General features: G+C 45.4%; 1 protein-coding gene across 2 annotated transcripts in view; it reads right to left on the bottom strand.

The window, feature by feature from the left end:
- The window catches only part of LOC111872454 (serum response factor homolog), a 105869-nt gene that overhangs the window by 16048 nt on the left and 74368 nt on the right, over window positions 1–15453 (bottom strand). For both annotated transcript variants that reach the window (XM_023866392.2, XM_023866391.2), the window contains exon 4: window positions 1365–1472. In XM_023866392.2, the coding sequence (XP_023722160.1) occupies window positions 1365–1472 (108 nt within the window). The remainder of the gene's footprint in view (window positions 1–1364; window positions 1473–15453) is intronic.

Raw genomic sequence — 15453 nt, forward strand, 5'->3', positions numbered from 1 at the left:
CATTCCACCAATTGCTCCACAATCACCCTCATCTGTCATCTAGCCCTGAATTTTTCCGCCCTTAAAAATTCGACGACCTCCGCCGGGTATTTGAACCCGCGTACTACGAGGCAGGAGGTGGGAACGTTACCTCTAGACTACGGAGGCCGCTTAACGTTTCCTTAACTACATGAAGTTAGGTAGGCTACAAAGCTGGTTTTGACGCTGTGGAGAACATCTCTGCCCTTCCAGTCTGCTTACTACACTGACTGAGCCAACACTGGTAACAGGTTTTCTTTTCTAGTGCCTGTTAAATGCATGGTAACCATCTGTTACAACGTCCACAACTCTACACATCCAGAGAATTGTCATAAAGGATGAGACTTGTGGGCTATCACGTTTATAAGACAAACAGAAGTACCCGTTCTTCGCCCGGGGCGTGGTTCCTTTCCTTTTCAGCACCGTGAGATACAAGCAGCTGAAACTTTTAGGAAGGCCGCGCCATAGCTCAAGCGGTTAGTCGCTGACTTCCCACCGCGGCGGCCCGGGTTCGATCCCGGGTCTGGTCAAGTGGGATTTGTGGCGCTGGGGCACGTTTTCTCCGAGTGCTTCGGTTTCCCCTACCAATCTTCATTTCACCAACTGCTCCACAATCACCCTCATCTGTCATCTAGGGCTGGTACAATAGGCCAGAAGTGGCCGCAGTATAAGTGACTTGGTCCCACCCCATTAGCATTAAAAAAAATTCAAGGTTTACAAAACAGCGCTGTCAGCAGCTCAGGTTATGTGGGGTAGAGTGACTGGGTGATTTCATGAATGACTTGGAAATAGTGTACATGGAAACGTCACCCAATTTGACGTATTATACCGGCATGCGCATGGCGGGGGCCAGGGAAACGACGAAAACACACAGAATAGTCAGTATCCAACCTGTTTTACACCACCAAATTTACGAAATTAAAATTTAAAACGATTCTAATCGCAACCACAACTCAACGCGTTTTCGCATTTAAAATTATTTTCCGATTATGAATTTACAGTTCTTGGAGGCTTGAAGGCTTCACAGCGCTTCGGTAAATATTGCACGTGACATCTTCAGAATTTAACCTCTTTAAGCGGGTTTTTGAATAGCACCCAGGTTCTCTGATTACGTCAATCACAGTTTCATCTGTGACTCACCGCCAATTATGAGACTTGTACAAGAACTTCCAAAGCCCTTCCCCACATAGGCATTATTAACCCTGAAGGTGCGAGCTGAAATGTTGGTTTAAACACTGTAAACCTTTCAACAATGCAAGCGACGAATGTTTCGCGCTCGGGGCCCCTACGAAGTGTGGCAAGTTTAGGAAATGCTGAATAAAAGAGTGAATGTCCCAATGTCTCACCTGAGATCAGTTGCTGTTGCGTGGAGTGGGCGGCAGGCTGAGTTTCGCCCGGACTTCGCGACTCAGCACCGGCTCCTTGCTGATGCTCGTTGGAACCGCTGCTGTTACCTGCAACGTGGAACCAGAGTGCGTGCGCGTATCGAACTGTGGTTGCTCAACACATGCGAGGATAATATTAAAGTTTATGTCACGGAAATAGCTACTGTTCAACTTTTATTAATTATTCAGTTGCTTATTTCTTTAATGTAAAACATTGAAATAAACGTAAAGTTTGTCTTCGTGCTTCAGTATGCATCATGCTATGATGACGTATGGGTGAATGGAGGTACAGCTCCACACATTCTTAACCTCGGCAATAGATGGAGGTGAGTTGTCAGCTTTAGGCCCCGGGGAAATTGCCTACCGCATTCACTGGGCAGAAGGCCAGGTGGGCCCCATAACCAAAGTACAGAACAACATCTTGCCCCTGTCGGGACCTGAATGTTCAGACCGTAGCGTAGTCACTATGCTAACTGAGCTATTCGGTTTGCCATTAACTTATATTACGTGAACACTTTTTAAAAAAAAATCGCTGTTTTGTCAAGTGAATCTGTCCTCATCTGCCAAGGCAGGCTCCCAAGAGGGCTGACGCACTGCGTGGCACGTGGTACGTTCGTGTGTTTAACAAATCCTCTCTGAGAACGATCTGAGGTTCTGCGAACATAATTATGTCTACTGTGATATAACACACTGTTTGCTGCCTGCTTCATACCGATTTCTTACTTGGTTTACTTTTCAACCATGAACACGAAGGCGACATGTTCCTCCGACACGTCCGTTGACTTTCAACTGGCTACACAGTGTTATATCCCAGGAGACAGAATTCATCAAATCTTAGTAGATTCTAAAGTGTTCCGATGGTGATGTATAACACTCGGGGTTACTGGGTTTTTGGACTCTGTCCATCGTCCGGTATTGCAAACAGCATTATCCTTTAGAATGCCGAAAGATGAACAAAGTCCCAAAACCCAGAAATCCATAGTTTTCCGATCCAATATATAATCGCGATAAATTTGATGCACCTCTGAAAGGAAAGCTCTGAAATTACGAAATTTCGGGTTACCGCAGCATAGAATTCTCGATCGTTAACAAGTTTCATCCATTTAACTTACGTAGCAGATCACGGAAGAACGTGGAGTCTTGTGTTTCAGAGTATCGTGTCTACTTTGTAAATGTTGATAATATTTTATGTTGTGAATTGTAGTGTACTACAGAAAGCAAATAGTTTAAAGCTGACCATTATGCGTGCTATTCATGGGAGATGGCCCTAAACGTCGGATTCGATGTATCCTTCGGTAACATGCAAAGGAAAAAAGTAAAGCTATCCCTGTAACAGAGCGTGGAGGCCCATAGGATTGTGAGACGTCGAGGCTCGCACATTTTCTAGACAATCGATTAACAAATGTCGGTAATGTTGTCAGCCTTACGCGCCGGCCGCCCTTTACCCCAGGAAGATTCCTGGTATTCATTTCTGTTAGAGGCTAAGTCGACATCCAAGGCCATATTGGGGCTGGAAGGATTAGGTCAATTGAAAAATCCAGTGACCTTATCGGGAATCGAACCTGCGACTTTCCGGTTTATAGCATAGTGCCTCAACCAACTATGCCAATGCAGATCAGGAAAGGAATACGCGGAAAAGCAGGGAAATTAACAGTACGAAAGCTCATACGACAAAAAATTAGGCTTCACATGGAATTCTCAACGGGTGTTGCACAAGTATCGTTATACTTTTCTTACTGTCGTACAAGATAGTTTATTTATATGCGCACAAGCCTATACAGTGCTCCCACGTGTTAGGGGGCCCATACACGTACGAGTCTGAGTCCGACTCGGCTCGGGATCCAATGAGCCAAACTCGTCCGTGTGTGGTGAACTTAATCCGAGCCCGGCTCCCCACCGAGCCGGACTCGCGAGCCATACCTGCATGGGCCGCCTTACGTTCTGTCCGTCACAGAAAGTTTCCTTCACATAAACTGTAAAACACTGATGCAAAAGCGAGGACAGGAACCGGAGATTGGGTTTTCAACACAAAATGTTAAAAAAAAAGGGGGGGGGGACAGTTCTTTTAAGGAAGCCACCATTTGAAGGGAGCTATCATCTGGCAGTCTAGTAAAGTTCACATAAATTTCGGAGGAATATGCTGTTTCCATGTTCAGGGTTAAAGATACGCTAAGTAATAACAATAAGGTAACCGCGAGCTTAGTAGCGTACTTCATTATACAAGTGCTCAAGTCACCTGTTAGATAAAGGATAATGATAATAATAATATATTCTCCTTAGGCCTATTAAATTTTGGGCCAACGAACCGTTCCGAAATTAAACTGTCTGGACCCTACATCTTCTGCGTTAGCGAGTCAAGTATCAATTCCCGTCTGCTGTTTAGTTCTCTGGAGGTTCGGTTTCGCAGCAATGCTGAACAAGCCCCGGTCTGCCGTAGCGCGCGACAGTGGCAGCTGGTCGGCGTGCCTAACCTGTCGACGCACTCATCTCCCGTACTTTGTTCACCATTATTAATCATTTAAATACTGAATTTCTTCTACATAAAAATGAAAAATAAATAAAAAGGTACCCCTGTAACAGGCTGTGGAGGCCCATAGGGTTGTGCGACGTCGAGGCTCCCACATTTTCTAGACAATCGGCTCAAAGATGGTTGTGAGGTTTTCAACATTACGCGCCGGCCGGCCACTCTTTACCCCCAGGAAGATTCCTGGTACTGATTTCTGTTAGAGGCTGAGTCAACCCCAGGGCCATAGTGTGACTGGAAGGATTAGGTCAACTGAAAAATCCAATGACCCAATCTGGAGTCGAACCCGCGACCTTAAGGCTTGTAGGATACTGCCTCAACCAACTACGTACGCTCCGCGCCATATCTCAAGCGGTTAGTCGCTGGCTTCCCACCACGGCGGCCCGGGTTCGATTCCGGGTCTGGTCAAGTAGGATTTGTGGTGGACAAAGTGGTGCTGGGGCAGGTTTTCTCCGAGTACTTCGGTTTCCCTTGCCAATCTTCATTCCACCAATTGCTCCACAATCACCCTCACCTATCATCTGGGGCTGGTACAATAGGCCAGAAGTGGCCGCAGTACAAGGGACTTAGTTCCACCCCTCAATCATTAAAAAAAACTATGTATGCTATTTCTTCTACATTATATATATACAAATTCAGTTCGTACCTCACAGGAAACACATAACGCCTCTTATAAAGATCATTCGGTTAATGCTGTTTAGGGAAACAATGGCTGCTTACTTGGGAAACAGGCTGTGTGGAAATAAAATGAATTTTACTGTCTTACTATTAGCAGCGCTGAACCTTCCGGTTTATTATAATAGGTTTTTATTAAACTACTACTTGCAGTGTGACGTCCAAATAATAAAAGCAAGCAGGGCAGACTTCTTTGCAATAGTCGGATTTGTACGAGTGGCAAGGGACGACCGATTTGCCAATTGCCTCCCCTTGGCATACTTCTGGTGGCTGCTGCAAGAAAGGGCATAGCCACTTTCACAATCCGAGATATGCGGTTTTTGCAGGACAATAACATACACGTATATGTCGGTTGTGAGCTATTTGGAAATAGTCATTAGCAGCAGAGGCGGTACGCTGGGCAACAGGCACCTGCCTCGTGTGATCTCAAGTTCAGTCTTCTCGGATGTGACACCGTGTAGTTTTGTAGATAAGCACTAACGTTTTCAAGGAACCTTCGAAACGTGAGTGACTACAAAACTACACGGTGTCACACCCTGGAAGACAGTTATCTCCACAAAAGATTAACTCTTTTACTCATATGTTTTGTGGTCTTCGCGGCCGTAGTTAAGACTGTATTATTCTGGGCTGCAGATGGACGCCGTCGTTTCGGAGGAACGTGCCGTCTCAGGACTGGCTGGCTTTGCAAGGGCAAGAGGTAAAGAAAGGAACCCGGTCCTACAATCCCCTTTTCCTCCTCAAAATAACATATGATACCTGGAACGGCCGCCGGTCACGGTAACCGAGCGGTCTAAGGCATGTACTGTCTTCGCTCGCTTGGAAGCCGGGATCGTGGGTTCGAATCCCACTCAGGGCATGGATGTTTAGTTTGTGTGTGTGCGTGTTTCTGTGTTTGTGTAGAGGCCTTGCGACGAGCTGATCACCCGCCCAAAGAGTCCTACCGAATGTGTAAGATCTAGAAAAACCGAAGTGAACGGAGAAGTTCATGGTGGTAGGCCTAGGCCCACTGGGGCTGTAGTGCCAAGGAAAAAAAAACCTGGAACGGCCGGTTCTCTGTCACTTCCATTTCTCGCCTCTAACAATAATTCCCTTGTTTTGAAAAATGACTGGAGGCCTACGAGATCACCTTGCTCTCTGTGTATCCTTGTATCCCTTACCGTATTTACGCATGTATAGGCCGCACATTTTTTGCCAAAAATTCAAGAGGAAAACTGGGGTGCGGCTTATATTCGAAATATTCGAAATCACACTTCATTTAAAAAAATTATATTCATAATTAGTAATACAGGGTGTAATACTCCTGAAATAATATTCCAAGAAAATTATTTTTTCTATAATTTCTGTCTGAAAATTGTGCTGCGGCCTATACATGCACGCGACCTATACATGCGTAAATACGGTATTTTTGGTTTTCTATGAGGTCCGTGTCCATGTTAAGTGGGTGTCACCATGGCATGGCGCTTCCTCAGGTTGCGGATGGAGAAGGCGGCCTCCAGATATGGAGAGTGGCTGCAAATATACTGAATAAGCAGTCGTGGAAAACCAGCTTTACACCTTAAAAAAAGTTAGCTTGTTACGAAATGTCACGAAGGGCTTCGACCCTGGTCGGATTCTTTGGAAAAACGATAAGCTAAGGACAATATTTTGAACAGGTGGAAGAACTACTTCTCTCAGTTACTGAATTAACATATGAGTAGGGTCAGTATTATACTGTACAATATTCTCACATTGTTCGTGGTACTCATGAAACTAGTTAGGGTGATTAAAACGTGTTTAATAACACTTACAGTAAAGTCCGTATCGGTTAATATATACCTGATAAGTTCACTGATATATTGGGTTTTTGGACTTTATCCATCGTCCTGGTTTTTAAGATATCTTAAAAACCAAGACGATGGATAAAGTCCAAAAACCCAATATATCAGTGTGTTATACACCATCGTCAGAATCCTATAGTAACTACCTGATAAGTTTCCTATCCAAAATGGTATAAACCAAGGAAATGCTTTAAAGTCATTGCTTTTCAACTTTGCTTAAGAATATGTCATTACGAAGGTCCAGGACAACCAGGTGCGACTGAAATTCAATGGGACACATCAACTGCTGGTCTACGTTGATGACGCGAATCTACTGAAACATAACAGATATCATAAAGAAAGACACAGAAACTTGAACTGACGCTAGTATGACGGTTTGTCTAGAAGCAAACGCAGAGAGAACTACGTTGCTGTCTCGTCACCAGAATGCGGGACAAAGGCATTACATGACGATAAGTAACAAATCCTTTGAAAATGTGGCACAATTCCAGATATTTGGTTACAACAGTAACAAATCAAAATTTGATTCAGGATGAAATTCAGAGGAGACTGAACTCGATTAATGCTTGCTACCATTCAGTACAGAACCTTTTGTCTTCTCGTCTGCTGCCTGAAAACGTAAAAATCACAATTTACAAGACTATAATTTTGCTTGTGGTTCTGTATGGGTGTGAAACTTGGTCTCTGACATTAAGGGAGGAACATACACTGAGTGTGTTTGAGAACAGGGTGCTGAGAATATTTTGACCGAAGAGGGATACGTGACAGACAGTTTGAGAAAACTGCATAATGAGCAGTTTCGTAACTTGTACTCTTCTCCAAGAGTAATTAGAATGATGAAGTCAAGCAGGATGAGATGGGCAGGGTGTTCAGCACGAATAGTAAGAAAATGTATGCATATAAGGTACTGGTCGGAAAGCCAGAAGGAAACAGAACTTTAGGAAGACCAAGACGTATGTGGATGGACAATATTAAAAAGGGTCTTAGAGAGACAGGATGGGATGAAATGGACTGGATCAATCTGGCTCAGGAAAGGGACCAGTGGAGGTCTTTTGTGAACACGGTAATGAACCTTCAGGTTTCATCAAATGCTGGTATATTTTTGCGTAGCTGTACAACTGGCAGCTTCTCAAGAACGGCTCCTCTCCATGGAGCTAGTTAGTTATGGGGTACGAAATGAAAGTAGGCTATGAATTCTTCCCAGAACTTGTCCGCCAATTCATTTCCATTGGCTCGGACCGGGTTCCTTCTCTTTCTCCTCCCCTCCTTGGTCACATGACCATCCTGCTTGCACTTTATTCTGTTGCTGTTTCTCAATCAATACACTTCAACCCTGAAGACGGGGCCACGCCATAGCTCAAGCAGTTAGTCGCTGGCTTCCCGCCGCGGCGGACCGGGTTCGATCTCAGGTCGGGTCAAGTGGGATTTGTGGTGAACAAAGTGGCGCTGGGCCAGGTTTTCTCCGAGTACTTCGGTTTCCCCTGCCAATCTTCATTCCACCAATTGCTCCACAATCACGCTCACCTATAGCCTTGGGCTGGTACAACAGGCCAGAAGTGGCCACAGTACAAGGGCCGTAGTCCCACCCCACTAACGGCATGTTCCTCCAAACACCCATCATCCGCCCACAACTTTACTTTACCACTGTTTACCTAACCTCTGAATTTCTGCTTGCCCATATGTTAGGTAACATATGGAGCTGCTCTGTGGACACATTTGTGGCCAAGTCAGAGAAGTCTCCCCCGTCCAAGGCGCTGATGTAGGCAGCAATGTGAGGCAAATGGGACACAAAATTGCACAGGAGCATCACCGAGTGGGGCCCCAAGCGGAATACCGAGGAGCCGCTTCTGCAAAGCCACAACAAGCGGCTGACTCAGTTCGAACTCACTCGTGTCACGGTGATGATGACAACGGAACTGTTCATCACGCCATGAAGGAATGCGCGCCGACAGGGAGCGGGTTACCGATATCCCTCCAGACTTCATTGTTTTGTTGCACAATCACTCATAAACAGTCAGGGGCAACTCATGCGTCACGATAAACCACGAAGCGTATGCGTTCCACAGATCGTCAAATTGGCATTTACTGGTTTTACTATCGCTGATTTCCCATTCAGTTACATTTATAGTGGATTCTGCAGAACGACAATGCGTCAGTCCCTAAGGCACAGTGAAGGGTCCTCTCTTAGCTAGAGAAGAGCCAAGGTGAATCATAGTAACGGGACCCCTCCTCATGAGGCAAAGGGATACAGACGCTGGAGCATCTAGCACCCCCAGAGGGCTCCTTAGTTCGGAGTAGTGGCCTCTGGGGTCGAGCAGAGCCGATGGTCCCTCGGGCGTCAAGCGTAGCCAATGGCACCTCGTTCAAGTATAGTCAACGGGCTTTTGAGAGTCAAGAGCGAACAGTTCCTTGAGCATGAATCAGAGCAAAGGGGCCCTTCTGCATCAAACATAACCAGTGTTCCTTTAGACGTCAAATGTAACCAGAGGTTCCCCGGGCGTCAGGTACAACCAATGGGCCCTAACGCGTCAAGAGATAATCGCTCGGGCGTCGCGCGGAATAAGTGGAACCCAGGGCACCAATACGAGCCAATGGTCACTCGGGAATCAGTAACCTCAGCAACAAGCCCTCTAGGACGTCATCATAACTGTGCAGTCTAGTGGCAACAATACCCAAGAACTGGTATACAGCTAGTGAACTTTAATAATAATTACGATAAATGATACAAAATCCGTCCCAAGTGCAAACAATATATATTATATGTCCTTGATCTTGTTCTCCTCTACACTACATGTTTCGGCCTCTAACGGCCATCATCAGGTGTATACTCTCACGTTACTGCCACACTGAACCCAGTCTAAAATTTAACATTTAAAAAACACATTGTTATTTCTTCCTTATTATCAACATCTACCTCGTTGATATCTGTCTGGTATGTAGATTATTTTGCACACGTCAATTTTGGTTTTTCTGTAATAGCACTAAAAAAACTTTAGTTATAATTTTAATTTTAAAATCCTATACAAATTTATCTAAATTTTAAATTTAAAATTGTTAGGGTTACTCGCCCTATGTCTAAGTGCTGCAGCGGCTAGTTCTTGTTTCCACACTGTACAGGTGTTATCTGTAATATACAAATATTCGTATTATTATTTTANAACGAGGTAGATGTCGATAATAAGGAAGAAATAACAATGTGTTTTTTAAATGTTAAATTTTAGACTGAGTTCAGTGTGGCAGTAACGTGAGAGTATACACCTGATGATGGCCGTTAGAGGCCGAAACATGTAGTGTAGAGGAGAACAAGATCAAGGATATATAATATATATTGTTTGCATTTGGGACGGATTTTGTATCATTTATCGTGTAGAGTGCAACAGGATGCTTAAATATAATATTGTTAATAATAATTATTCAGGATATTTTCCGCAAAGGTGTCTCCACCTTGTCGTGGTGATGGGGCGTGCGTGACTCTGTAACCTGGAAGCCATGCCGGCGGTAGTTTAGCTGCCGGTAGAGTCATCCATGCCGGAATTTTAAGGGGTAGAGTCCGGACTGAGAGATACCTTGGTTCTCCAGGTTGGGGGTTGGGCACGAGGCTAACAGCCTCATCCTGTAAACAGAATTTTGTTCAGAAACCTCACAACCACCCTCGGGTGACATCATGTGTGGATCCATTCCTATGGCAACATGCATTGATTGTGGAGACTGGCTGTAGAGGAGGCTACGGTTCACCAGGGTTGTAGCACCGAGTGGTAGGTAGGTATTCAAGATATTTTCCCTGAAGATGGAGGAAGCTGGATCCTCGAAAACATTAGTATCTTCCTCATTATTGGGCGTCACATTCCAGAAGACATCTCTCTTCAGCGGACCATAACTTATCGTCCGACAGCAACTGCTTATTTAACGAATTCGCGTGATTCTTCAGGGAGTGACATCTGACAGTGCAAACAAAACTTGCGGACGGACCCATACAGCCACCATATGTTTCCTTTCCTTCGCCATGTACGGCAACCGGCTCGGACGTATGCCATCTGTGACACGCGTCAGTCCTCTGACCGACACCGACACAAAACATCGTCATGGGTCCATGCTTACTTCATTCCGAGAAGATTCCACACTGCCTAAAATATCTCTGATGGTACGCTACACACGGAAACGTCGAGTGTGTCCATCAAGACCGCCGGTATGGCGATTGGCGATCCTATGCTGTAAACACAAGTTGTGCAATTTTCTAATGCCGATGTAAGTATGTACGTCATTATCTAATGATAACGTAATCTCCTAAACACTTCAGATGCACAGCACCAAAGTCTGGCACTCTACAGGATCCTGAGCAACTTGAATACAATCCATGACATTCGCACTATCGGCTGGACGGACGGACACTTGGGTACTTACCTCCGTCCAGAGCCGAAGCTGAAAATGTATGTGAACTGGGTGTTTCACAGAAATGCGACATATCTCAGCATATCTATTCGCCTCGCAGAAATTCGAACCTGGGACCTCCAGAATACTAAGCAATGACCATCACTATAACTAACGTGGCAGCCCGACTTATGCCACTTCCTGAACGTAGCGGTCAAGTGATGTCCTACTGCTTAGCGTTCGGGAGGCCTCGTATTCAAATCCAAACTATGACACCGGATATTTTCACTGGGGTTTCTCGTGGCTTTTCCCAGTCCCTCCGTGCTCTCTTCTTGTTAGCACTCTGGTCATCTTCCGCTGCTCTTTATGGAACGAGTAGGTTAACCTGGGAGGCAGGGAGTGAAACTTGGGCGCCAGTAAGCGTACGTCACTAGCTTACAGCTGAAGGATAACCGGGCAGGTGAGTATCGAGTCCGTCCGGCTTTCTCAGGGAGAGATGGACTCCGTCTTAGGGAGTATCGGGCCTCACTCCGGTAGATCGGGAAGAAGATGGTGTTCAGTAAAGTCACGAACACTTCGGCCACCCTTCTTAAATATAACTTATATTTAAACTTTCTTAATTTAAGTTAATTTATAATATGTTAACTTTAATGAACTGTTACAATGTGGAGGCCCTACATAACCATGAATCAGTTACCAAGGCTATTGACGCTTGTTTAAAAGTCGGTGAAGTATAAAATTGAGGTGTACATAAAAGAGTAACTACTGCGTGTGTTGCAAAGGGAAAGAAAAAGCCTTTTCATACCACTCCAGCCGTCAAATTGTTTCGCGTGTGTCTTTCAGGCAGTAAAAAGGTCATAAAGTGAAGTGAAGGAAACCAACTCGGCCGTGACAAAACAGCGCGCTCACGCTCATGGCGAAGGAAACATGCCAGAAATATAATAAAACGAATAAATATAAAATGTAGGAAGAGGTACCTGCCCTTCGCGAGGGATATGGCCGTTTTCATCGTCAATATGACAATATATGTAGAACAGCAGCTCGCTCTATAAAGAAGTAGAGGCGACCGTACATACTGGTAGGAATACGGGGAAGATTTCAGCATAGCCTTCGGTAAAACCGAACAATTGGCTCAAGCGGTCACACGTGACTTGTATCTGGGTAGTCTGGTAAACTGTTACCACCATTTCGGAGCAGTACGCTGCCTCCGTCTTCAGGGTAGAAGAGAAAGCACAACATGAAAAAATAGTAGGATATAGAGAAAGCAAGAACCGGGACGGTGAGTGCCCTCTGGAATATGATGCTGTGTAGTCTAGCAGAATGTTAACAATGTTTCGGAAGAGCGTGCCGCCTCCATCTTCAGGGTAGAAGAATAAATCAAGGGTGAAATAAATGAGAATGATATCGAAAGATGAACGGCTGCCGGACTACGTGAACCAAATGCGTGTGACGAAAGCCGTGTAGCCCTATAACTGCCTTCCTCCAACGGAAGAATACAGAATATCCCAGTCTGACTTCCTGCTTCATGTGCGAGATCCTGGGCTCAAACCCCGGCCCAAAGACCGGTCATCCTAAGGGTTTGGGTGGTTTTCTTCAGTCTCTCTAAGTATATTCAGGGACAGCAACTCATTATTAGGTCAGGGCCGTTTCCTTCAACATCGCTTCCCATTCATTATTCATTAATGACCCACTCATTCGATGTTACACACTCTGAGCTACGGTCAGCGTCTTACAATAACCAAAGGACGAAAATCATGGCCACAGTGAATCAGGGTATCCGCGCCATGTCCCACGTTTTGTTTGCGTCTTCTACCCTGAGGATGCAGGCACAAAGTTCTTCATGGAAATTCGTAACGATCTACCAACCTACACGGGGTCACATCCCAGTCACAACCAACAAGTCAGGTGACCTGCTCTCACGTGTTAGCATTGTTTTGCTGAAAGACAGACAGCTCGGGCTGAATGGAGAGGTGACAAACACTCAGCTTACCTCATCCGTTCCGTGAGCGTTGAACCGTCCGCAGGTGTCTCTAAATCAGCGATTTTCAAACCGCTGAGAGCAAGGTCAGCATAGAAAACGTAAAGAAAAAGCTACAGTGTTTCAGAACGTACCAATCATCATTACTGGCCACACTGTTAAAGCAAATACAACATGGAGTAGGGTCCATCTTAAGAAGCTAACATTTACTCGGCTACGGCAGAAATTCCAGGCATCTCAGTGAACACGAAGGTTCATTACCGTGTCCACGCCGGCCCGCTATTGGTCCCTATCCTAGGCCACATGAATCCACTCGATAGCGTCTCATCCTATTTCTTCATGATCAATTTTCATATTATCCTCCCATTTACGTCCAGATCTTCCTAGTGGTTCTTTCTTCATGATCTTCCAACAAAACTATATATGTGCTTCTCTCCTATCCACGCTGCACTCCTGTCCATCTTAAATGTTACGTCTTGATCTTCATAGTGGTCTCTTTCCTTCTGTCTTTCAAAAGGAGAAATAAATCTAGGAAAATTGAAAATTTAGACAGCCTTTATTCTCCATAACTGAGCACCGTCGATGTACGTAGAAATATCCTTTCTTCCAACAGCCGGTTCTTGCCGAACGCAACCACAAAGTTCATCCCTCCTACGTCCTGCCCTCAGAGTAGGAGCCCTTGTTCCACAACCATCACACCACTACCACATAATGGTAAAAAGGTAAGGTAAAGCTATCCCTGTAACAGGCCGTGGAGGCTCCCACATTTTCTAGATAGACAATCGGATCACAGATGGCGGTGAGGTTGTCAGCCTTACGCTCCGGCCGCCCTTTACCCCCAGCAAGATTCCTTATACTCATTGCTCTTAGAGGCTGAGTCGGCCCAGGGCCATAGTGTGGCTGGAAGGATTAGGTCAATTGAAAAATCCAATAACCTCATCGGGAATCGAACCCGTGACCTTCCAGCTTGTAGCACTGTGCCTCGACCAACTACGCTACCGCGTGCCCCCATTACATAACGTTCACTATGTAAAATTATCTCACTCTTCTCCCAATTTTTGTTTACTGACGCCGTCGACACCTCAGGTTATACAGCGCCGGATGTTGGGGCAGATCAGTAAAGAATGGCAAAGGATGTGGAAGGATTCGATCGTGGTCTTTTTGAGGAACTATCCCTGGACTTTCCTGGTGGGAATGAGGAAACACATGCAGTAACTTCATTCAGGACAGTCGATAAACGGGCTGACTCGAACCAGTCACTCGTAATTGGGGTACAGGTCGAAAGAGATTAAAGTCTTAATCACTTTCTTTTGTACAATTTTTTTTTGCATGGAATAATCAGAGTTTGTTTATGATGAAATATATATCTTGTTGTGTTTCCAATACATAATGTGTAGTATGAGGCACAATGAAGTCGAAAGAGAAAGGGGGTAGGCTTGTGTGAGGTTTCACTGTGAAACCATTCGGTCACATGAAGTTTTACTGAGACCAAGGGGCAGCGTGAAATTTCAGTCTGAGACCAGGAGATGCGTGAAGTTTCACTCTGGGACCAAGTAGTCACGTGAAATTTCACTGAGACCAAGAAGTCACGTGAAGTTTCACTCTGAGACCAAGAAGTCAGGTGAAGTTTCACTCTGGGACCAAGCAGCCACGTGAAGTTTCACTCTGGGCCCAAGTAGTCACGTGAATTTTCACTCTGGGCCCAAGTAGTCACGTTAAGTTTCACTCTGGGCCCAAGTAGTCACGTGAAGTTTCACTCTGAGACCAAGGGGTCACGTGAAGTTTCGCTCTGAGACCAAGCAGTCACGTGAAGTTTCGCTCTGAGACCAAGCAGTCACGTGAAGTTTCACTCTGGGACCAAGCAGTCACGTGAAGTTTCACTCTGGGACCAAGCAGTCACGTGAAGTTTCACTCTGGGACCAAACAGTCACGTGAAGTTTCACTCTGAGGCCAAGAGGTACGTAAGGTATCACTCTGAGACCAAGGGATCACGTGAAGTTTCACTCAGGGACCAAGCAGTCACGTGAAGTTTCACTCTGAGACCAAGACATATGTATCCGACACGCTGCAGCCCAATGGAGCGGCTGCTGTTAGTCCCTTGCAGGTACGGCCACTCCGGGCTCGCCTGGTGACCTGCTGCAACTGTCACGGGGTTCCGACCAGTAAACGTTTGCAGACCATTAGGGGTGTTGAGGAGAATATTTGGACCGAAGAGAGATGATTGAAGTCGTCCAATTTAAACTAAAGATTAAATTGGAATATTAAGAGCTAGAATTGGTGTAAACGGCTGACACTCATATCCCTGCGGCACGGTATAGTGGTGCCATAGTGTCAGTTGTTACGTGAAACCAATATAAATATATATATTGTGAGCAAAGGATGCCGCTTATCGTATGAAATATTACACTTCGCAGCTGCATTCCAGCGAGGTCTCAGGAACCGTTGGGAATATCGCTGGACCAGCGGCTTCGAAGATGTAATTGTAAAAGGTTATTGGAGGATTTGAAGTAACACACCCGCCTTCCGTTTGAATGATCGAATGAGAAGCGATGATGGAATATATCTGCGAGGGTGGGGAGAATTAATGTCCCCAAACTCGAGGATGTAGTCCGGGCTTCGGGACACTTCTGATTCGGTCATTCTTACCGATAGACGTGTTTCTGCATATGGTAAAACGTTTAACAGTGT

This window comes from Cryptotermes secundus, unplaced genomic scaffold (genome assembly GCF_002891405.2).
Source record: "Cryptotermes secundus unplaced genomic scaffold, Csec_1.0 scaffold505, whole genome shotgun sequence".
In the NCBI taxonomy this organism is placed as follows: Eukaryota; Metazoa; Arthropoda; class Insecta; order Blattodea; family Kalotermitidae; genus Cryptotermes; species Cryptotermes secundus.